This window comes from Typha latifolia, chromosome 11 (assembly GCF_019914945.1).
Source record: "Typha latifolia isolate L0001 chromosome 11, TyphaL0001v2, whole genome shotgun sequence".
Lineage (NCBI taxonomy): Eukaryota > Viridiplantae > Streptophyta > Magnoliopsida > Poales > Typhaceae > Typha > Typha latifolia.
In genome coordinates this window covers 5444133-5469983 of record NC_133096.1, presented here as the reverse complement: position 1 = coordinate 5469983, position 25851 = coordinate 5444133, and the positions used below count along the sequence as shown (strand labels likewise).

Below are 25851 nucleotides of genomic sequence, written 5' to 3'. Positions count from 1 at the left end.
TTTTCAAACTCATTGGAAGTGACTCTTCCAGTACAGAGGCAAAGCTATTCTATTTTCCTTTATTTCCTTTAAAGGTTAATTTAAAATGATATCTTTGTTAGAATAAATGATGGCAAATCTTGTTCGAGTCTGTCTAGTTCTTTAGTTTTGAGAGGGTACAAAGTTACCTCATTTGCTTTACATATTGCAAGATACCAACATCTTCCCCTTTAACAAGCAAATCGAATCCAAGCTTTGACCAACATTGAACGCTGATATATCTATCAGAGAGTCCAAAGTTAAAGGCAAAAGCTGATTCCTAGTTACTTTTCTTCCTTTCTACTAGTAACTTATTTCCATTTCTCTTCCTGAACTGCTTAAATTAGTATCCTTAAAACATCTTTTAGAAATTACATTGTCCTCCTAAATGATCATACATTAAACTTCACTTGTTCCACATTATAAACTTTAACCTCCTGATAGCGATTTAGTCTCCTTTTGTTCGAAAACCAAGGGTAGGTATCTAAGATAAAACCAGGCTGATCACTGTAGACTAGTTGTTAGATTCTACTAGCCCATGATATAGGCCATAGGTCTGAATCCTCCTATTGACATTGTCCAATTTCTTGACAGTGTTAGTTTAATTGTCCATCTTATCGGAAATGATTAGCTTATTTGTCTAGTCTTTGAATTGGCACGAGGGTTCATAATCTTTATAAGAAAAGAAGACTAAAAACCAAGATTTACAACCTTAATCTTAATATTGTTCCTTTCCTTGCTATCTTCTTAAACAAGTTGGCATATTTTAACACTTTTCCCTTTTCTTTTTGAAAAAAAAAACCTCAGCAGATCATAGTGCTACAGTTGAATCCTACTTACGATTGATAACTCTACCTCAATGTAAACATTTCAAAAACCTTAGCTTTTACACATACACAACTCTACGTTCATTTCAATCTTCTATATTTTAGCACATACAAGTCTCTCATAAATAGGGCTGACTTAATTATACACAAAACTCTAGATTGTACAGTATATTTCCTAATATTTATGTCCACTAATTTACCGTTATAAAATATTATAGCTACACTTCTAAATGTAATTAAAGAATTTAACGTGTGCATGGCACAACCGATCATGTGCCATATAGGGAAGGAGGCGCCACATGCCCCAACTAGTCGCGGTGGGCTCGTCGCCGCCGAAGCGCCACCACTCCCCCACCGCCACTCTCTCTCTTCTGGTCTCTCTTTATTGATCTCTCTCACTCTCCTCTCTCTCGAGTTGTCTCTCCCTCTCGGTATATCGATGCCGACCACCTTGGACCGCCGCCATTGCCTCCTCTACCATCATTGAACCGTCAGTGAACCATCTCCTCCTCTCTTTCCTTCTCTTTTCTTTTTTCTTCTCTCTCTCTCTCTCTCTCTCTCTCTCTTCTATTGGACTTGAGTTTGTTAGAACCGAGTCGCTAACGAGAGGCTGGTTGCTTGCTGGCCAGTAACAACTGTTCCCTTCCACGCCAGCCCTGCTCCCCTCCCTTGTCTCCTCTTTCTTCTTCTCTTCTCCTTTTTCTTCTTTCCTTCTTTACTTCTCTTTCTTGGGTTTCTTCTCCTATCTGCAATAATGCTAGGCTCCAGGAATTTTAATTTCTTTTTTTTCCTTTGTTTTTATTTTATTAATACAAATTAGAATTAATTGGACAGTTAATTGTTCAATAATGAATACTCTCTAATATAATTATTAACTAAGTATAAGTAGTACAATTATAAGTAATTGTAATTATAAGCATTTCCATATCTGTAGCATATTTATTATTATTAGATTAATATATCTTAGTTTATTGATAATAATTAAATTAATAGATATTTATATTCATGTTTATATATGCCTGTATATATATAATATATTTCTAGCGCCTTATTCTTATATATTATTTTGTATAAAATGAAATATTAAGCTTTGATAATTATTTTTTATATGATCTAATAATGATTGTTTTATTTATAGTTAGTGATTAGCTAAGTAAGAGTAGTAATCACCATATAATTGCATTATACTTAGATATTTTATGTACTTATATTTTTAACTATATTACTGTATATTTGGTACTTTTATATTTTATATCAAAAGAGACTAATTGTTATATGCCTAATATATGATTAGAAAACTGGAATATTTAATAAGTAAATATAAATTATAGTAAAAACATATTAAGGTTATCATAATTATATATATAACGTAAATCCAGTTATTCAATAAAATCTAATAAACCAATTAATTTACACTAATGGATTTTAATTGGATAAATTAATGATTAATTTCATACTATCTATACATTTTCATATTTCAAACATTTTATTTGAGATCTCGTAGATATTGCTACAGATGAGATGACGCTTGGCTAACGAACATAACAGATACGTGTTTTGTGTCTTCTAATCAGACAGTGAGTAGTTTTACTTCATGGAGAGTTTTCTCTATTATGTTATATTATATATTATATGTGTATTCTATTTTAGCCTCCAGTATGATTATATGAACGTATATAGAGATAATTACAGTTGAGTATATTTTAGTATTCATTTGATTAGACTAATCTTAGATATGAATTTGCTGATGATATCTAGAGATAATTGAAAACGACTATATTATCACGTCTTTATGTCAAGATAATCTTTAGTATGAATATGCATGTGATAGGTATTTAATTGGAGACTATATTGCATCATTTGACTTTTTTATCACCTAAATTTCTAAAGTGCTTATAGTATTGGATAAATACATATGATTTATTATTTATAAGAAAAACATGAAATCTAATTGATATGATAGTTAGTAGAAATTATGAGAATACCCGAGTGGGCTGGCGTTAGGGATTAGTTTTGTATGAAAATCATCTAGTGTTAAAACTTTTTTTTTTGTATCTATAGGGTATCAAAGTAATGATGAAACTGAGACAAAACATGAAATATCTAGGAAGACAAAACTTGAATTATCTTGGAGTATCAAAAAAATTTATGATACAAGGTATGTGCGAAAGTGAAAAATAAATTCTAACAATAAAACTCTCAGCAAAGTAAAAAATAATAGAATTTATATTCTTACTTGTCATTATTGTGGAGGAAGGACACATCACGACATATTATAAATTTTTATAAAAACTTAAATATTTTCTTTTATTATGGATTGAAAACTAAATAAATTTAAATTAGGAAACAAGATATTTTGGCACCCCTTCAAGGTGATGTTATCAAGTAATCCCTTATGGGATATTTTAGTTAGGAAGCTTATTGATTATTTGTGTTCTTTAGTTATACGCTTTGTGTATGTATCTGATTTTTAAATTTTAGATTTTTTTTAATTGGTTGATCATTTGTGCATTTTATGATTTTTTTAGTTTAATTATTTTGGGTTTCTCGTTTTTTCTATTTCTTTAGATTATAGTTTGCTTTTTTTTTTAAAAAAAAGAGAAAATTAAAGGTTTCTGATGCATTTACTGAATTAGAGTCTCTTATGATATAAAATTGTCTTATTATAGAATTAGTGTTGGAGTCATACTCACTAAAATTAACATTTAGTATATTATCTCGAGAGGTGCTCATGGACCGAGTCAAATCTAGCCCAAACAAAATTAATCGGGCTCGGGCTTGGACAAGGTCTGGCCTAGTCCATTCCTAGACTGGTATTGGATTGGGTTTGGGCTCGGGTCGAGTTTAAGTTTTCTAACCCTGTCCAATTCATGTCCATGTTATTAGGTGGGCAGCTGATTGATATACCATGTCTAATTGAATATAATTGTTTGAAAAAAATGTTTTTATATGGTAGATTATTTTCTAAATTCTTGGAAAAAAATATTTTTATATGATTCAAAATTTTCTAAATATTCTCTTCTATAATTGTTTCCAATCTTGGCCAAGTTAGTCACAATCAAATTTTGTGATTGTTGGTAATGTTTCCTAATGAGCACAATAATTGAAATATATATTTAACATTTAATGAGTATAAGCAATTAAATAGGATTAAGGAATTTAAATTTAAATCTAATAGACATAGATCAAACTAATTGCGGATAGACATAGCTCAAAAGAAAGATTATTATCTATGGCCCTTAATGGACGGGCTAGTTATTATGGGCCTGGGCCGAGTTGGGCTTGGACATATCTAGACCCCAAGCTAGTCTAATAGAATTTTGGGTCAAATTGAGCCAGATCCAAAGCAGGCTTAGGACCGGCTATGGCTCGATTTATTGGGTTGGACATGGACGGGCTTCAAACTCACGAATTTTTTTAGCATCCCTTATTATCTCTAAGTGTCTTATTTGCGAATATTCTTTATCATCTTTTATGCTCATCCATTATAGTTACTGTGATTTAACATTCATACAAGTATTATCTTAGAGTGTTCTTTAGATATCTCATATCTTACTTATTAGGTTAATATGCATCGTTTGACCTTTTGACTTAGTTTCACCCTTCTAATATTTTTGCTTGTTAAAATATTAATGAAAAGGGCTACCACGTGCAAAGTATAAAAGTCGTCTTGAAAATGTAAGTTTAGCACAGTGCACCTCTATATTATTCATGAGTCATTTATATTTTTAATATGGTGCATTGTAAGAAAATGCTACTAACTTGTGTGTGAAATTATTGTACCAAAATAGTTATTTGATAACAAAAAAAAAAGTGGAGAAAAAAAAGTGAAAAATATTTTTGAATTGAAAGGGGAGAATGTGAACTAAGTTCTGTTTGACTTCAGTTTAGTATCTCATTTTGATGTTTGATGTCTTAAAATTGCCTTATGTTTTCATGCTTGTATAAGAGTGAGTTAACAAAACACCACAATTGGATATATTTTTTTGATAATTGTGGGTGATTAAATTACTTAGTCTATAATATATTGATGAAAATATTTGTGCATCTATTTTCTCTTCACTTTATAATGAGTCTGATTTTCTTTCATAAGTCAATTTGAAATTCCTGAGTTCTTGAGTGCTTCAGCTAAAAATATTTTAATATGATATGTGAACTCAAATGTTAAATCTTTTAGTTTGTGAGTTAATTTTGACTTTGAATATTTGAAAATTGGATTTGAGGCTTAAAATATTTTTATGCGTTTCTGACTTTATTAGTTGAAAAGTGTTGTAAAATAGACTATGATTTTGAGGAGGAGTACGAGTCTTTGAATGATTGCATTCTTTGTCAATTTATAACAAAAGGAGTAGGAGTGGTATACAATGACACATGACGTAGTCATTTAAGTTTAGTTTGCTATAGATTTCTTAATTTATTTTTATAGTCCATATACATTTCACTTGGTATGAATGTTGAAGTACGAGGGCAAGATCAATTCACTCTTCTCTTGCCTCCCGAAGATAGCTTCTAGCCTTTGTTCTTGGCAATGATGATATGCCTCCCAAAGATGAAGATGATCAAGTTGTACTAAACTTTCGCCACAACTCTATAGGGAAGTCACAAGTGTCTGGAAATCTTCTGGCACGTATAGCTTCTTAGATTCCATCAATTTCTAGACTTCTAAACGGTCTCTTGCTATCTCTCTTTCTATCGCCGCTAAAAGAATATCATTGGCATTAATGCTAAGTGGCTTAGGAATGATAAGAGTGTACAATTTTTTTAGTTTATAAAAACTCATGATGCTTTTCCTCATACTTTCACTCGAAACATAGAGATGGCGAACTGTATGCGAGATATTTTCACTTGGTCACCTTCTATTATGAAACAATCATCATTGAAATCTTTTCAGCTGAGTCAGGAAACAAATCATGCATATAACAATATTTAGTATTGTCATAATTCTCGTTTGATTGTAGAAAGAATTGGATACTAACTTTGTATCGCCCCCGCTTCGCATGCGCCCACACGGCATGTGCGGTGTACACGACAAGATGGGTGAGGCTGCTATGCACAGATACATGAATGCTCATATAATTCATCACAAAATAAATCACGCCGTCATCAAATTAAACATATTAACATATCAATATCTAAATTCATAATAATCGTACTAAGCCTCTATATAATCTGGTAGGACTTATATAGGCCACGACAAACCATTAAGATGCAACTAAAACTAATGATACACAAATATAATATAATCTGACATGTATTATACAATGAAGTATAAATATCCAATAATGATACAACTCAATATTTAGCTAACATAAAATACTTAATTAACACAAAAGAAAAGAAAGAAAAAGAAAGAAGAAAAATAAACTATCACAGTGCTGGGCCAAGCCCAGCATTATTGCAACCAAGAGAGAGGGGCCGAGGAAGGAGAAGAAAGAAAGAAAAGAGAAGAAGAGAAGAGAAGAGAAGATAAGGAGAAAAGGAAGTGAAGGGAAGAGGAGGCCTAGGCTAGCAGGGAGGGTACCGGTCATTGCTGGCTAGCCAGCGGCCGGCCTGTCGCTGGCGGCTTATAGCTCTGGCGAGCACAAGGGCAAGGAGATAGGGGGAGAGAGAGAGAGAGAGATAGAAAGAGAGAAATAAAGGGAAGAGAGAAGAGAAGAGAAAGGAGGCTTACATGGTGGCGGCGACGGTGATAATAGTGGCAGGCTGGCGTTGACTGAGAAGGGAAAAAGAAGGTTTGAGAGAGAAGAGAGAGAGAGACCGGGGGGAAAAGAGGGAGATTGAGAGAGATTTAGAGGGAGAGAGAGAAAGAGGTGATGGGGGAGTGTGGTGGCTATGACGGCAATGGGGCCCACTGCAGCCCATAGGTGAACCATCTCAATAATCATTACATCTCATATAATATTACAGCTAGATTGTTACAAACTCATCTCAATAATCATTTCCTATACCCTTCATTCTCTTCTTATCATCTGATAGATTGACGAAGCCTTCCATCATCCATAGGTGAATCATCTCTTCTACTTAGAATGTATGACTTTTGAGAAATAGGTTGAAATAGGAGAAGCAACGCCGAAGAGGAGCATCTAGGTGTTGATTACTCCATATTAGAGCTTTTTGAGTGTCAATTAAATTGTCTTGCTCAGGAGAAGCTCTCCATTTGTTGGCTTGCAATCTTTTACTCAATCGACTATCCACTGCTTTTTGCTATCAAAGGAGATTTATTCAACTTTTGCAAAATCTGTTCCTTGATCTTCTCGAGTTCCTCTTGTAAATGTAGATCACTTAATTTGGTCTCACCAAAAGCATAATGCATGAAGAGTGATATAAAATCATCATCTCCTAGATCCTTCAGTTCTATAATTTTTTGGGAGTGTAAAGCCATTGGCATATTTTCTGGTCTTGTAGTCATCATGATCTTGCTTCCCCTCTCTCCAAAAGCTAGGGGAGCTAGAGATTGTTTCTATTTTTCTTATTTTCTGATTTGTAGCACTAAATATTATTTAATACAAGTAGCACTTTCCTTGATTCTTTTAGACCTATGAAAGTAATTTGCAATGTGTCAAGATTTTCGAGACAGGGCATTCTTTTTTTTGGAAGCAGACTCTATCATCTTCCTTGTGAACCTAAAGATGTTGAGCTTGCAAGAGACATATTGTCCCATATTTTGATATCAAAATTGCTAACTAGTCTTTGATCTTTGTAGAAGAACTGTACAAGAGTAGTCTTTCCGAATCCTCCAATGCCGACAATAGCAACAACCAAGTAGCTTCTACTTCTAATTGTGCCCATTTCAGATCTACAAGCTTTACGAGGGTCCAACAAATGCTTGTCTATTATTTCATCACGCTCTTCGTTTCGCCCAAACACTTTTGGTGGAGGCAGGGAGGTGGTGGTGACTTTTGGTTGGCTTCTACTGGTGGTATCATTAGCCGTGCAATACTCTGTATTGGCTTCGGCAGCAGTGCTTTCTAGCTTAATCAGATTATCTCTTAGCTTCTTTTGAGGGGAAAAGGTGGAGGGCAGCCCTTTCTTCAAATTGCCTACGAATTTTGTAAAAAGGTTAGGTGTGGGATGAGAGAGGAGATTCACCTTCTGCTCAGGAAGCTCGTATTGGTACAAGTCCAACATCTCTTCGGCCTCATATATAGCATTTTTGAGCTTCCTCAGCCAAAGCTTTAGCTTAGTCTTGTGCTTGCTCCTCTCCGCAGCCTCGATCTCAAGCTGGAACTGGGGAAGGATGGTGGTCTCCAAATTCTCCAGCCTATCCTTGATGCTAGTGTCGCCGAGGTAGGAGAAGCCCTCACTGAGTAGCCTACTGACTATGGGAGACGCCACCCACCCTGCTCCCGCTAGTGCTGCTGCCTCTGCCATTGTCGATCTACTAAGCAAAGGAGGAGGGATTGAGAGGAAGATAGAGTAACAGTAGAGATGGAGAAAACCAACACAAAGGGAGGAGATAAGAGGATGGAACAGAGGAGAGTCAACGGTGTTTAGTCATTCTTTTATTCATAGTCTCTTATTTCTAGACAGTTCTAGACAGTGATCAGTTATTGATGGTGAGCTGTCATTATACAAGAGAAAAGAACGTGAACAAATAATAAAATTTGCAAAGCGAAGAAAGTGTGCAACTGATCAAAGTGGTCTCAATAAACATTAATATAATACTCAGATTTCAGATGCAGTCCTGCTAAAAGAAATCGAATCTGTATTAATTTTTCCAGCGTGGCAGGGTCCTGATTTAAATCATAGTTTCAAACCCCCATTAAAAAAGCAAGCTAAATAGTCTACAGAAAGAAATTTGTATAACATCAAACTAGACCTAATGTTTTCACAATTCTCTGCTCTTATAATTAATTACCAGTAAATAATAGCAAGAGGAATATAAATTGCAACAAATATCGCCGACTTATGAAGTCTTTAACAGTTTTTCTAAAAGTTAAATAACTAAAAATACTTCTGCAGTTTTATTTTACTTGTAAACTGCTAAATTTTTTAATAGTTCTTGGCAAATTATTGACGTGACAAAAGAAATAAATTATTTTTATACTAACTTTAGTGAGTAAAAAAATAAGAAATAATTATTTGAAGGAGACTCATTTTAATAAAACCTCAACGAAGATTAGGTTAACTTGCGAAAACTAAAAAGCAAAATGCTCAAATAAATGCTTGTGGAAAGATCCGGATATGATCCGCTGGAGCTCTGCAAAGCGCCGGGTGTACTCCGCGGCCACCTGTCAATAATATACGTCCTGAGAGTGGCGCCACTTCATGATGAACTCACCGGGAGATATCTCACCAAATAAAGCCATGTCTGCTCTCCGTCTCTGCTCTCCTCGTCTCCTCCCATCAAATCCTCACCTCCATCGCCACTACCTCTCCTCTCTCTCCTCTTCGCCCTTCTCCTCTTCTCTTCTTTCCCGGTCGCTCGCTACCTTCAAGAAGCTCCCGAGGTCGTGTCTGGGATCCCAACCCGTGCTCGGAATGGAGGTACTGCGATTACTAAAGCCTAACAATTTCTTCCGTGTAAGTCGTGCTCCTTGTTCCCGTCTCTTAAAGATTTGAGGGATTTTGTTTTTCGATTTCTTGATGAATTACACAAGTGGAATTTGCTGGTGCACATCGTCCGGCACCTGAGGTAATTAATTGATGGATGTTTTTATCTGCGGTTTCTCTAATTTGATAATCCCATTTCTCATGAGCGTAGCTCTTGTTGATCAAATTGGTGCTCTAGGTTTTCTTGACAAATTGAGATGAAGGGCACACCAAACATCATGTGTTCATTGAATCATATTCAGGAAGGCGATAGAAGCCAAGCTAACCTCTTTGTGAATGTTCTTTAATAATATGCTTACTTTGAGAGGTTTCTTGTCGTAGCAAAAGGACACTTCCGCCCCAATATCCAATCAAGAGTTCGATCTAATGAGCACGACTGCGGGGTAGGATAGGGTACTGGAGTTGGAATAGTCCTACATTCTCCACATCTAACTCTGTATGAAGGTGTCGGGCCGGTCACTGGGTGTCCTCCCTTTGTGAGGAGGCACCCATTCTCTAGAGGTTATGGGGCTATTTGGTCGAGTTTCTTAGAGGTAGTTGTCTCCTTACCGTAGGTATTCTCTACCTATGTAACTTTGTCATGTTACCCTTTTGTTGAAGGAGCACATGGATTCTAAAGTTTTTGTGCTGGGTGTGGGGGCTTTACTGTTCTCCACCTTCTCGGGTGGTTTTCCTTTTTTGACCCTAACCTTGAGAATGTGAGCCACTTTTGGCATGATAGATCAACTGAGTCCTGTGATAAGCTTCCCCGAATCAGAATGGTGAAAAAAAAGGTTTTTAGTCCTTAAAATCACTTTCCAGAAACCAAGTTTACATGTTTCAATAATCTGGTTGGTAATAAGCATCTTCACTATCTGTGCCAATGCAGTCATATTGTAATGGAAATTTTGAATGGGTTTCCCCATTACTACAAAATTGATAGTAGAAACGAGCCACCTAACATTTTGTGTATCCAACTATCCATAGGGCACTGCCTAACTCTAGGTGTCATGCAATCTCTCGTACATCTGTGTCGGCATCTACACTAATATTTCATTTAGTTTAATGACTTAATCCTTGATGAATATAAGTAGTTATGAGTCATGACATTGATTTGTGAATAAATCAGATGTTCCTGATCTACTTTCTCATGCAGGTAGGAAGCTAGTCTGGACAGTGGACTTCAGGTTTTGATAACTTTAGAGCTGATAATGCTTGCAACAATATTTTTTGCAGTGCTAATGCAGGTTGAAAAGCATCTGATGGATGACTCTTTTTTTAATGAATTGTTAAAAAAAGATTTGGCATCATTTTTTAACTCTATTTCTTAGTATTCTGTAGCCAAATTCCAATGGAAGTGTGTCATTGATTTTAGTCAGTTTATCATAATTTGATAGTTTTGTAGGAAGTTTCCAGTTTATAGATTTTGTGTTTCAGGTCAAACTTCAGACAATTTTTGAAAGAATACAATAAGATACCCTCAACTCCTAGAGAGAAAAAGAATATTTTAGTTTTTTATGTAGAAATAATTCTATTTTCTTTCTTATGGTTTAGGCAACAACTTTGCTGTGCCAAACTATTAGTATTTACCCTGAGATTATAAACAGCAACCTGAAGCATTCTTATGAAAAGAAAAAGTTGGTCTCGGTCAGCACCTTATTGTTGGTTGACCTAACTGAGTGACTACAAAAATACATGGGTACTTCCACGTATTGTGGTTAATCTATGGGAAATCTCTGTTTTTGATATCTGATGATTTTAATTACCACTCAAAAGCGAGGGTAAGGAAATAATTGAGGCCAAAATATGCATTATGCCATTATGTTTCTTAATGAGATGTCGTGTACAACTCTGTGTGACATCTTCCTTCCTTTGTTTGTTTCGTGTTTTTCTTTTTGTTTCATTCATGAAGCCATTGATAGCACAGAGATTTTGGGACTTGTTTCCTGTGTAGATTATCACATCATAGTTTGCTATATACAGAACACAATTAGTAACAATAGCACAGAGATTTTTTCCCAACTTATGTGCTGTTTTGAAGTTCTTATCAGCCTTCCAAGACATGCTTCCTATTTTGCCATTTTTTTTTGGGTAAATGCTGTCTCTACAGCTGCAGTGTCCTTAAATATCAATAGATGTTGATTGAGTTTTCCAATTGTGGGAGCATAAGCATCTAAAAGTGTTAGAAGGTCTTAGTAACCACCAACTTATTTGTGTTGTAAATTCTTGGGTTTTTTTCTTCACTTCTTTAAAGTTTGTTGGCTTTGGCTTGTTGTAGGTTTTTTTATCTTAAATTGTTGTGCCAGCTTTCTTTTGACAATTCCTTATTATGATTGGATTTAATTTTACCAACAGAAAGTTAAGAAAAGAAAAGAATATACTATATTCTTTTCTTAGTAAGTTTGTTTGTAGGAATTCAATTTCTGGTTGAAGTTTTACTTTATCTTTACATCGATCTTTCTTCGGCTACAAATATGAGTGTGAAATATGTACTTTTTTTTTTGAGAAAAATACTTTGTCATTATCTTTTCTTAACTTTCTGCCTCTGTCCTTCCAGCATTTTTGGACTAGAGGATCGCTTGATAAGAACAAAACCCTGGTTGAGCACTTGCAGCAGTATGGTGTACTCAAGACGGACAAAGTGGCAGAAGTGATGGAGACCATTGATAGGGGTTTGTTTGTACCTCATGGTAGCGCACCATATGTTGATAGCCCCATGTCTATAGGGTATAATGCAACAATATCTGCACCTCATATGCATGCAACTTGTCTAGAGTTGCTAAAGGATAATTTACAGCCAGGCATGCGTGCTTTGGATGTTGGTTCAGGTGTGTTAGCCATATATGCTCTCTTGTTTCCTTTTATAGAAATGGTAATGATTGTTGATATGGTTCATTCCTTCACATTTCGTCATTTTTTTTCGCTATAAATGTCTTTCTTCTTCCTGGGTACTTGAGTTTGTTATTCTAGTTAGTATTGCTTTACATATAGCTATGAGTCTGCTATTGCTTTCACAGTAGTGGAAAAGGTTCTCTTATTATTCCTACTAAAAAATTATGGGTTAATGATGTTGGATGAAATGAATGTTAGAATTTTCTGAAACATAGCTCCACATTTGCTCATAAATTAACGTCAGTCCCTTTTCTTTTGACTTCCCCCTTTCAATGTTATCTTTTCTATGATTAGATACTACAAAAAATACACTTAATATTACAACCAAGGTTTGAAAAATCGGATCGAGTCAGCTTTTCAAAAAAGACGATACATATCGGCTGGATTGACCGTATTGACCGCCTAGATCGGATCGGTCTTTTTAGTTACGTCAACTTTTAAATATTATTCAAATGTAGAAAAATTTCTTAAAATTTTAAAAAATTACCAAAAATAAGAGAATAAAGAAAAAAAACAATGGTGCAAAAACTGAAAAGAAGAAGAAATTAGAAAGAGTGTGTTTGAAAGAAAATCAAACAAAACCATGGTCCAAAGAAGAAGAAGAAGAAAACAGAAGAAAAAGGGAGTGGAAGAAATGAAAAATCTGAGAAATAATTAAAAAATTATATACCAGATTTCGTTAGAGTTTGTCGGAGTTAGATTTGTGTCACTGGAGTTCTAAATCTTTTCGTAAGAGAAATAATGATTATATCGTAAGGAGAGAAAAAAAGAAAGAAATAGTGACAAACCATCGATACAACTATAGAGGATAAATTAGGTGAAAATAATAGAAGGCCAAAAACCAACTAATAAGAAAGACATCATTGAATTTGATCATCGAGTTTAATTGTAAATAACGAGGAGTGCAAGAAAATCCATATAGCTGATCTCAAATAGTTGGGACTAAATACTTGGTCACACACCCCCTATTGGAAATCGCATGGATCGTAGTCTCTCTCTTAAGTCTTAACAAGGCTATGATGGCTATTTTCTCTTGAGAAAACTTGATTTGTTCTCTTTTGTGAGGCTTTGACAAAATGAGGCTTTCTAGAGTGAGTTCAGGTTATCCATAACTTCACATTCTTTTCCTTTTGTTTACTCTCTTTTCTTTCTTCCTCTTCCTTTTGTTTACTCTCTTTCTTCCTCTCTTTTCTTCTTGCTCTGCCACTTTCTGGTTTCCACGACTGAATTGGAATAGGAAGATACAACTATAAAACCAGATCATTTGGCCTTAAAACCTTTTCTGTATCCTTTCAACGTTATCCTCGTAGCAGGAGGAGTCTGATCTATCTCCTCGAGATAATATTGGCTTATTGGTTGATAGAGAGGATCGATCCCTTTTCTATGCTTGTCTTGCTAATACTGCATAAAATTGAAGGTTGTTTCAGTAGTCAAGATTGCTCGGCATAGGCAACTGCGGACATACTCACACGGCGCGCACGGCGCATACAACAAGACGTGCGACGCTATCACATGGAGATACACCTATGCTTACATAATTCATCTCGAGATAAATCATATTATCATTAAAATAAATATGTTAAATGTTTTAATATCTAAGTCTATAACAATCATGCTGGATTACTAGATAATATTGCAGGACCCGCACAAACTACGACAAACCATTGAGAAACAACTAATACATGGGGAATATATAATTCAGCCAATATTATTATCTAATATAATGAAGTTTTATTATATTTGATATTGGTACAACTCTACATAAGCTATCTTCTATACTATCTCACGTCTTGCTCATCTCGTCTTCACTCTAAAATCTCTTCAAAATACCTTAAATTGCTATGAGGTATCATATGTCTAGAAATTAGAATAGAAATAAAGAGAATTATGAGTTAAAAACTTAGTAAATAGATCTTACTTGGAATCAGTGGTGTCAAACGGATAATATAAATTTAGAAAAAGAGTATCATGTTACAAATGAGTATATAGATGTATCTCAATAATATGTAAATAGATAATAAGTCATATGTCATAAATGAGTATATATATATATATACTCAACAACATATATAAGTCTCTATTGATATAAACATACTATAATTTTTTTGAATATGACAATTTTAATATATGAAGTATGTTGACTATTTGATAATCATGTATCAACTTATGCAAGACAATGTATCTATCATTATCATACTGGACCACTCCACTACATTCAGTGTTTGGCTTCACAATCTTGCCCGAAGGCTCAATCATATTCAACAATCCTATAAGTATACTAGTCATCCAACTAGATCGATGTACTAACCTAACTAATAGAAAGTATATGGGATACCCTACATATCAATAATCACAATAATGTATAGCTAACTCTTTCATATAGCAGGCCATATATATCATATAATATTCTCGTGTATAGCTGGCCAGCTATATATCATATAGCTAGCCCTCACATCTAGCGAGCCATGTATATCGTATAGCTCACCCTCACGTATAGCAAGCTATATATATATCACTTAGTTGACTCCCAAGTATTAGTCGAATAGCTCACACATTTTCATGCTTTTTATCAACCATTTGACTGTGCTGTTATCATGGTTTATTCATTTATATGCATTTATCTAGTACTGTAATAAGCAATATATAATTTAGAAATTTAAGCGGTAAAGAAGCAAAAAAAAATAAAATAATGCTGTGCAGTCTCAAACAATATATCCATCACATTCCTGCTTATGCTAGAGGTCAAATCGACTAATAAAATATGCACAAGATCTATCTTACTCATTTCTAAATCATTGCATACTCATGCTCGTGATTAACTAAATAAATGAATGATAAAAATATGTTCATATGAATTATCTATATTTATATAATCATATAATCATGTTGGAAATCAAAAAAGAATGCCTATTATAAGAAAACAATATTTTCTAATATATAAGAGCTGTCTAAGGGATAAGACTATTCACTGTATGCGTATTATAAGAAAATAATATATTCTAATATATGAGAGCTGTCTAGGGGATAAAACTACTCACTATTTGATCAGAAGACAAAAAATATATATTCCTTATGTTCGTCAACCAAATATCAATGCATCAGGATTCATGGGTTTTTAAATAACGAGTTCAGGATCAGAAAATATTTGATAGTATGATGTTAGCCGTTTATCCAATTAGAATTTTTTCGTATGGTATATGATAGTTTATTAGGTTTAGAATTTTTATATTATTGATAACTAGATCGATATTATAGATATAATTCTGATACTATTATTAATGCTAGTATGAAATAAGAATAAAGATAGTTATTTTCTTTTACTATATTAAACTAAAAATATAAGTATAGATAAAGATTTGATTATAATTAATTTGTAATTTTTACTCTTTCTTGATTAATTAGAAAGTACATATATATAGTCTTTACGCAATTCTATAAAATCATAAAATAGATAAGCATATCTCATTCTATACATAATAGTATAAAATAAATTGCTAAAATTATACATTATGAGTATTTACATATATATGTCTAATAAAAACATATGAAGGTAGCAAATATATTTATGTGCAACTATCTATAATTATAATTAGTTAAAATTATATTAATTATACTTACCTAATATCCATTTGACTAAGTGTATAGTATTGTAATAATTAACTATCTAAAACTCTAATTTAGATTAACTAAAAAAAAAGAGTAATTTATAAGAAGGAAAAAATGAATGTCTCATTGCTACAGTGCTATGCTTGGCCTAGCACTGTAGCTAGCAAGGAGGTAGAACGAAGAGAGGAAGAAGAAGAAGAAGGAAAGAAAAGGAAAAAGAAAAGGAAGAAGAAAAAAGAGAAAGGAAGGAAAAGGGAGGGCGAAGCCTGGTCGATGGGGAGGGGATTGGTCGGTGCTCTGTTCCGGTGGACCTAAGCCCAAAAAGGAAAGAGAGAGAGAGGACGAGGGATGAGGCTCACTAGTGTTGTTCGGTGGTAGTGGTGGCATCGTTTCTTTGGACGGTGGTGGGAATTCGACAGGAGAAATTTGAGAGAAAGAAGAGAACAAGAGAGTGTTACGAGAAAGAAAAGAAGAAAAGAAATAGCGAGAGGAGAGATGATAGGGGAAATCGGTGGAGGTTGGTGGGGCCCACCACAGCCATCTAGCCCGGCCAGGTTGGGCAAGCTGATGGTTGGGGGCACCCACGCGCCCCCGCCTGCCACATCATGTTGGGATAATTTTTTTTTGGGTTGGATTGTTACATTTTTCTTTTTCTCTAAAAAAATTTTGACCTCAAAATTTAGATCACACTGGTATTGTAAAGAAACTGTAACAATCCAACCTTTAAATATATATATGTATGGCACGACGTGGCCAACCACATTGTGGCCAGCCTTGTGCTTATAGAGCCTACAGAACTGGCTGTAGTGGGCTTCACCGCCACCGCACTCGCTACCACCCTCCACTAACTTCCATTGCTGCCATTTCTCTCTTGTTTTCTCTTTTTTGTTTCTGTCGTAGCTTTCTCAAATTTCTCCCATCAGATTCCTGCCGCTGTTCTTAGAGCCGTCGTCGTTGCCACCACCTTCGGGAAGAATCGATGAGGCTCCTCCCTCCTCTCATTTTCTCTCTCTCCGTCTCTCTCTTTTTCCTTATTGAGCTTGGGTTTGTTGAACCGAGCCGCCGGTTGATCTGCACCCCATCGGCCAAGCTTCTCCTTTCTTCTCTTCCTCTTCCTCCTCTTTTCTCCTTCTCCTCCTTCTCCTCCTTTCCTCTGCTCCTCCTTTCTTCTGCTTCTTCCTCTTTTCGTTCTACCTCCTACCAGCTATAGTCCAAGCATCGTAGCAATGAGGCACTTATTTTCATTTTCTTGTAAATTACTTATTTTATCTAGTTACTATAAATTATATTTTTAGATAGTTAATTATTGCAAGAATATATACTTAACAATATAGATATTAGGTAAATGCAATTAGTATAGTTTTAACTAATTATAATTAAAAATATTTGCATATAAAAATATTTATTATCTTCATATATTTTTGAGATAATTCTCTTTTCACCCCTTTGAACTATCATTATTTTCTATTAATGACCCCCTGAACTTTTATTTGTACACACTAACCCCTTAGACCTTTTATTTTAGTACATAATGACCTTATAGTAGAAGAGATTAAGTGAGGTATTTCTCATAGTTTAAGTGAGTCATTATGTACCAAAAAAGTCCAAGGGGTTATTGTAGAAAAAAAAAGTATTAGTTCATTGGTGAAAGGCATATTATCTCTATATTTTTATTAAACTAAATATCAGAATTTTATCTATAATATAGATCTAGTTATTAATAAATATAAAAAAAGTAATTCTAAACCTAATAAATTATTATATATTAAACGAATGAATTTTAACTATATAAATGGCTAATGTTATACTACCAAACAATTTCAGATTTCAAACCTCTTATTTTAGACTCATGGACCCCGCTAATGATGAATTGATATTCGGTTGACGGATGTGATGAGTACGTATTGTGTCTTCTAATATGATGGTGAGTAGTCTTATCCCTTAGGTAGCTCTTTTATATTAGGATATACTATATATTTATATGTACGCATTCTAAGCTTGTAACATGATTATATGATCACATATATACAGATGATTTAGAGAGCATATTTTAATCATCATTTATTAGGTTGGTTTCGAGCATGAGTATGCAGATCATTTAGAAATGATTAGAGATGGATCTTGTGCATATTTTATTTGTCGAGTTGATTTCTATATGAGCAGGCATGTGTTGGATATATAATTTGAGGTTACATGCATCATATTTTCTTTAGCTTCTTTACCACCAAAGTTATTGAATTATGTATTGACTTGTTACACTACTGGATAAATGTATATGACCTATCATTTAGAAAGAAATCATAATAACAACATATTGAAATGGTTGATAGAGAGCATGTAGATGCATAAGCTATATGATACATACATGGCTCGCTATACGCGATGTAGTAATATAATAACTATGGCTCATTATATGCGAGAGTTAGCTATATGATGTATAGATGGCTTGCTATATGTAAGAGTGGGTTATATGATATACATTGCTCGCTTGATATGAGGTTGAGCTATATGATATATATTACTCTCTAGATGCGAGGGTGAGCTATATAATATACATGACTCACTAAACGCGAGGATTAGCTATATGATATACATAGCTCGCTATATGTAAGGGTTAGCCATATGATATATGAATGGTTTACTATATGTGAGAGTTAGCTACATGATATATACATGGGTCGTTATATGTTAGCTATACATTATTGTGATTATTGATATGATGGGTATCCCATGTACTTTCTATATGTTATGGAGTATTTAATCATATAATAAGGTGTTCAGTCATTTATATAGTTTTAATGAATATATTCAATTATAGTATGTGTTGAATAATATTTATATTTAATTATCGCTTTATCTTTAATAAAATAGGTCATTTACAAAAATAGTGTAAAGATAAAAAATTATAATGTAGGTTTTAATACATATTTTTAAATAAAAAATTAAAGATTAATATGCCGAAGACTCAAAACATCTCTAAGTATACTAAAAAGTTTATTAAAAATATTATAAATATATGCCAATAGGATATGGGGGCGTGCCACTATGCTGAGGTATGCGGCACGTCACAACATTTGCCATTGGCACGGCCATCGTTGCTATAAAAGATTTGTATTTATATGTTATAATCTTTGAAATATATTATTGGAGATGTATATTATTTATAGGTTAAATATTTATTGTATGCAAAAGGATGTGATCAACTACTATAGGAAGAAGTTTCGTAATATGTTTGAAGTTATTCTGAATCGATAGCATACCTTGGATTTATGATTTTTTAAGAAATATGCTTGGGCTTGAAAAATGATATAAAATTATATGCGGGGAGAGACTATTTTGATTCTTTATATGGATTGTAGTTGGATGAGAAATATGTTTTCTAAGTAAGAACAGGATTTATGATGGTTTTATATGGTGGAAAAGATGCTAGGTGATATGATAGATTATTGTGGGCTGTAAATAGAAAAGAAGTTTTGGATGATTGGTATGATAGATATTTTTGCAAGAATACTTGTATTAATAGTTACAAAATCTTTTATTGTGCTTGCAAATTGATGATTTAATAGGGAAGTGGTTGTCCAATAATATTGTTAATAATATTATTAGAGGATTAACATCTATTCTAAATTCTTAACTTGATGATTATTATCAAAAGGAAATTATGAGCATATGAAATATGACGTGAATGCAGATGTTGGATTAGGAATGATTTCATTAGTAGAGTCTTAATGTATGTGTTTTCTGGATGACATGAAAGTGGATTTAGTTTGAAAGTTGCTCACTATGTTAATGTGAGTAAAGTAAATAGAAAAAGATGAGAATGAGATGAACCATATAGGAAGATGGTAGTTTATTAGGTTGATAGTATTATGTTAAATGTTGTATGATAGTGAAAATATATTTTGATTACCAGATTAATTTTGACATTGATTTAGAGAATGAGAATTTTAAAGCATGTCAATTGTGTGTCTCTAGGTGATGTGGAATTTTAGTCAAAAAATATACAAACTTATATTTATTTACGGTTATTATGTAGTATTGATGATGTTGTAGAATAATTTAGATGATGCTATAAGATTAAGTATATGTGGTGGACTTCATTTGGAGGATGGAATAGAATTTTAAGATAAAACTTTTGAGGGATTATCAAGTTTAGGTGATTTAATTATTATAAATCAGAAATGAAACATGATGAATTTTAGGCATAGTATTAAGTTGAGATACTATATATATTGACATGTTAGTTATTGGTGAGGTAACTGAATAAAGTATTCATAGAGCATATAGATATGGCCCTTTTCTGTGACAAATAAACAAATTGGAAGTTTATGTTTTTTAAAGATCAAGTATGATGGATTAGTAAATATTGAGAATTTTATTAGTTACATAATGCTATGATGATGCTATTGAATATATGTTAATAGTTGTTGAATATTGATTAGTATTATTAATCGAGTATTATATTGTCGAGTTATTGAAAAAATTACTGGAATATTTAGCATAACTCAGTAGGTGGTCATTGGATTTGAATATTGTTAAAAGGAGATTTTGGTAGACATTTTAGTAGTGATAGTGACTGAGTAGATAATGATTGAATTGGAACTGTGAATAAGGGACGCAGTTTGGATATGGAAAACTATTGGTAGAAAGATTATTAGAAATATTTTATTTTGTATATTGTTAGAGATAATCTAAATCTAACCATTCAGGTATTATCAGGTAATGAAAGAGATAATGTAGGTAATTAAAATATTGTATATATTTTATTTGACTTTGTAAGATGATTAGTATTGGTATGTTGGATCTGATGAGGTGCATATTATCTTGAAGAGTATTATGAGTACAAACTGTGATTTAGTAGTCTTGGGGTGATATTTCATACTGATTTGTTTAGTGAATTATATAATGATTAATAACATAAGACCTTTGGTAATAAAATTTGTATTAATCTCTAGGATCAGAACAATTTTCTATGTCTATGATCATAGTAGAATGGCTATGGATGTAATTTAGGGTCAACGAAAAATGCCAAAAAGAAAAAGAAATAAGAATTTAGTATTTCAGTATTCCTTGGACTCTTTTAACTTAAAATCAACCAAATCCTAATAAAATTTATCTGAAAACAAAGTAATAACCAAATATTATAGGCTCTATTTGATTGAGTCCAGTAGCTGAATGCGTCTAGCTAGACTCCTTTTTTGCTTTATCTTATGTAACTTGAACTAGTCTAAAAAAATGAGGTGTTTGATTGTGAACTAGAATAAAATGTAATATAAAAAGTGAAAAATGTTTTAGTTTTGGAAGAAAATTAAGGATATGTAGAAAAAATAGACCAAAATGCCCTTTAACCCTTTTGACTTTGAAGTATGTAAGTATTAATTTTATTGTTTGAATAATTTTTTTTTTTTTTGAGAGATGCAAATGATTGTGCGCATAAGGCTTGTAAGCCCGCAACCATTAGCAATTACATTTTTTCCCTTTTTTGTTTTTTTCAGTCATGCAGACTTGTGTGGCTATAACCTCACAAGAAAAAGTGCAGAATTACAGTTTTAATTTTTGGTCTTGCGGGCTTGTAAAACGAAAAGTGAAAGCAAACAATTGCGGTTTTAATATTTAGTCTTGTGGGCTTGTTAAACGAAAAGTGAAAGCAAACAATTGGGGGCTTACAAGGCAGGTAATTTATAAGCTTGCAACAACTACCTTATAAGATATGTATGGGCTTAGTAAGTTTTGAATTTTTATTTTTGAAGGAAATGTGTTTATTTTAGATGATAATTGAGGATAGATGAGAGAGGATTTGAAATATGGGTATCATTTTTACTTTGTTATGACATGAAATGGTGAAAATATTTAATTTTTAGAAAAGTTGAGTATATATCATGAAAATAGTATCAAAATATTTTTTTTTAAAAGACAAATGTAAGTCATTTCAGGGGTAAATAATTTAAAATTAGACTCATTTGCACTCTGTCTCTCTCCTCTGTTTGGTCTTGAAGTTAATTAAGGATAAAATGATATCTTGTTACTGAACATGATTAGTGATCCCTAGTCAAGTTTAGGGTTTAGCCCTTTTCAAGACAAGGATAAAATGATATCTAGTCACCGAACATGATTAGTGATCCCTAGCCAAGTTTAGGGTTTAGCCCTTCTCAAGCCAAGGATAAAATGATATCTAGTTACTGAACATGATTAGCGATCTCTAGCCAAGTTTAGAGTTTAGCCTTTCTCAAGCCAAACACAGGCGCAGAGTCTAGGAGTTTTACCCGAATAGAAACTATAAGAATAACTCTAAATTTTTTTATAAATATACATTCAAAAAATAAAAAATAAATGAAGATCTAATTCTCATAAAATAGGACGTAGAAGAGTCATAAAATGCTTAACCTAGTGATTGCTGTTTCCTTTCTCTTCTTCCGAAAAGTTGTAGTCTAACTGCATAGGGCTCGACGTCGGATTGATGAACACCTTTGCAAGGTCTTTGCATTTAAGATCTGATGTAAGGTTTCTTGTGTAAGAGTTCTGCTAATTTCTATTGCCTCCTGTTATTTTATTGAATCAAGTGAATCAAACTTAATAATTTGTTTCAAAGCTTCAATCTATAAACTAAGCATCACAAAGGTTAGAAATTTGCTCCATCAACTTCTGTTGCATTATATATTTTTCATTTTGATTGCTTTCATATAATTGCATGTTGGCTTAGGTCCAACCCTAGGTTGGTCTATCTTAAGTGTACCTGTGAATCTTCCTCAAGGGTCTTGAGAAAGGACTGCAAAGTAAGCCTGATAGCTGCACTATCAATCCTTTGCTTTTCTGGTACTTCAGCATCTTCCCCAGATGTCCAGATATACCTTTAACGAGCATTATTAATCATAATACTTCCATCATATTGTCTAGCATGATATAGTCATATAAGTAAAAAGTAAACTTGCAAGGCAACCAGGACATATATCTAGCACCTTTATGTTCACATGTATTTTTATACCGCCTCTTATACGTCTTGAACCTATAATAACACTACTTTCAAGTTTTCTTGGCAGATGGAATAAAGAGAAGAAATTAGCAGGTAATTAGCACACTTCTAGGGCTTCCTTGATAAATCTTGGTATCTACCATATGGTAAATGCTAAATGCAGAATTACAACACAGCTTGACATAGGCATGACATATTGTACTTGGTGTCATTTGATTTGTGTCAAGTAGATGCATCAACCGGAAAGAGAGGAAAAAACCATCTCCAAGTATGTATATTGTGCGTATATCCGAGTCCATCAATAGTGATATAGAGACCGAATAGGACTTGACAAGATTTGAACTTATGACCTTGAGAAAAATTAGCTCAGATATCAAACTCGTTTGCTCTAAAAGTTTAAATATCATATTTACCATAAAACCAAACACTATTTGAGCAGTTGAAGTACCATATGATGCCATTCATGTGGGTGCTGCTGCTTCTGAAATCCCTCAAGCTCTACTTGAGCAGTTGAAGCCTGGAGGCAGAATGGTGATTCATGTGGGCGACTTCTTCCAGGATCTGCAGGTGGTTGCTAAGAAACCAGATGGTTTGAGTATCGTACACAATGAAACATCCGTGTGTTATGTCCTGTTAACTAGCCGATCTGCATGGCTGCAGAACTATTAAAACAACAGCCAGTAGGTAACGGTTTGTGCAATGTACAGCAATAATCTGTATATATTTAGTCATCTTTTTTTCTGTGTGCTTCTACGCTCTCTGTAAATGGCTAAGGTTTTAGTAATACTTTGTAAATTGGAAATAGTTCTGTGGAAAATAATAGTGTTTGGTACTTTAGATAAACGGATCTAGATATCTACGGTCTTTCCTCTTGAAGGGTTTCTTATGGATAGCGATGTTATAGAATTCCAAATGTACTTATGGAGACACACTACCAAAATCTTGGAATGTATGTAGATACATTTTGTCATTACAAGGTTCATCTAATCTTGGAGTCTTCTTTTAGGGACTGGATACCTGACAGCATGTTTTGCATTAATGGTTGGACCACAAGGTCGTTCAGTGGGCATTGAACACATTCCAGAGCTAGTTGCTGCTTCCATTGAGAATGTCAGGAGAAGTGCAGCAGCACAATTGTTGAAGGATGGGTCACTCTCTTTACATGTTGCTGGTATGCATGGGTTAATCTGACTTCCAAGGTCTCTTCAGTGTGATAATTAGTTGACATGACTACTGCATAACTACATGTGATTATTGACATAAAGATGCCAACACAGTTTTACATTTTCTAAAGAATGATTCTGACTTTTATAGTAGACAAGATGAGAAACTCATTGATGTAAAAAAATCAACAGGTCGTAACTAGAGCTATACTGATGATTCTACTTTTATAGACGACAAGATGAGAAACTCATTGATGCCAAAAATCAACAGGACATAACTAGAACAATACTATGTAATGTACAGATTAGGATTGCTTATCTTATGATGGATGCTTTGCTTTTCACTAGAACGAATAGTGAAGGCTTGTAAAACCAGCCTAAAGAAGAAGAGAAGCAAACGCCTTTTAGAGCTGTTGTTTTCTCATGATTTTTCTTGAGCATTAGTGTCTGTTCATTTATCTTTTTATGGACTTATATAATTGCCAATATTAATGCGATGTATTAAATCTATTAGGTGCTATTTTTTCTTGGTGCTTATGGATTAAAATGATAATATTTAGGTGATTCTTTGACTAAACCAATCAATCTTGGTGTAGATGGAAGGTTTGGTTGGCGCGAGGAAGCACCATATGATGCCATTCATGTGGGTGCTGCAGCTTCTGAAATACCTCAAGCTCTACTTGAGCAGTTGAAGCCTGGAGGCAGAATGGTGATTCCTGTGGGCGACTTCTTCCAGGATCTGCAGGTGGTTGCTAAGAAACCAGATGGTTCCATTACCATACACACTGAAACATCTGTGCGTTATGTCCCGTTAACTAGCCGATCTGCACAGCTGCAGAACTACTAAAACAACAGTTAGTAGGTAACGGTTTGTGCAATGTACAGCAATAATCTGTATATATTAGTCATCTTTTGTTCTGTGTGCTTCTACACTCTCTGTAAATGGCTTAGGGTTATAGTAAACACTTTGTAACTTGGAAGTAGTTCTATGGGAAATAATAGTGTTTGGTGCTTTATGGTATTTCCATTAGTGGATCAAATTGTGTCGCCGGCTAATAACTTTGGTAATGATCTAATACTATCTTTAATTTCATTTTATATGCTATATTATTAGATTGATTGGAGTTATCGGCTAGTAATATCGGTCAATTCGATCTTTTAGCTTTTTGAGGGGTTGGCGTAAGAGAATTACAACATGGAGGCTTCGTCAAAGCCTGTTAGCGCTTCATTAGCAGGACATTAATAAGAATGTCTACAAAGACTATTGACGACTTGTATATGCAGGAAGCACATTGAGAAGCAGTTACAGTACATTCTCAGATATCTAATAGGAATTGCAGATATTGGACCATATTTTAGAGGATGAAAGGTCAAGCTTTTAAGGGGTATATATAGTTATCTTGATGGCAAAGAGAAACAAGCTATGTATTCAAATTGGGGATCATGGTAGTCAGTTGGACTTCAAAGTTACAGAAGCATGCGAGGAGATGATATGGTTAAGTCGCAGGAAGATACCAAATTACACAGTGATGGCGAAAATATAATTTATCTTGCATACAGTGTCTCACTATAGAATGAATTAGGGATTATTTCATCCACTTATTGCTAGAGAATAGACAATTAATCTTTGATAAGACTTGCACGAAGAAGAATTCTGTAAATATTGCTAATCAATTAATCAGTTACAATTGAGATGCTAAAATCCCGTCAGAGCTACATATTGAGGGCTCATATATTCATATTATCATAATCTCCTAGTGAGAGACTATTATGAAGGGCAGACTGACTCAATCATGTCAAAGTTATTATAGTCCTAGATGTTAGAAATTTTTAAGATTCTTAA

General features: G+C 33.7%; 2 protein-coding genes across 9 annotated transcripts; one reads left to right on the top strand and one right to left on the bottom strand.

Annotated features, from left to right (window-relative positions):
• Positions 1 to 7451: 7451 nt before the first annotated feature.
• On the bottom strand, positions 7452 to 8216 carry LOC140797738 (putative disease resistance protein RGA3). The gene has a single exon (XM_073151382.1). The coding sequence runs from the start codon at positions 8214 to 8216 to the stop codon at positions 7452 to 7454; it is 765 nt and encodes a 254-aa protein (XP_073007483.1).
• Positions 8217 to 8956: 740 nt separating this feature from the next.
• On the top strand, positions 8957 to 25029 carry LOC140797589 (protein-L-isoaspartate O-methyltransferase-like). Of its 8 annotated transcripts, none has more exons than XM_073151166.1 (5): positions 9013 to 9332; positions 10534 to 10624; positions 11935 to 12205; positions 23852 to 24016; positions 24605 to 25029. In XM_073151166.1, the coding sequence occupies exons 2-5, from the start codon at positions 10589 to 10591 to the stop codon at positions 24853 to 24855; spliced, it is 723 nt and encodes a 240-aa protein (XP_073007267.1). In that variant the 5' UTR covers positions 9013 to 9332; positions 10534 to 10588; the 3' UTR covers positions 24856 to 25029. The 8 variants fall into 8 exon arrangements, with proteins under 8 accessions (XP_073007263.1, XP_073007262.1, XP_073007265.1 ...); XM_073151167.1 differs by having other exon boundaries at positions 9144 to 9332; positions 10534 to 10564; XM_073151165.1 differs by having other exon boundaries at positions 9172 to 9368.
• Positions 25030 to 25851: the final 822 nt, after the last annotated feature.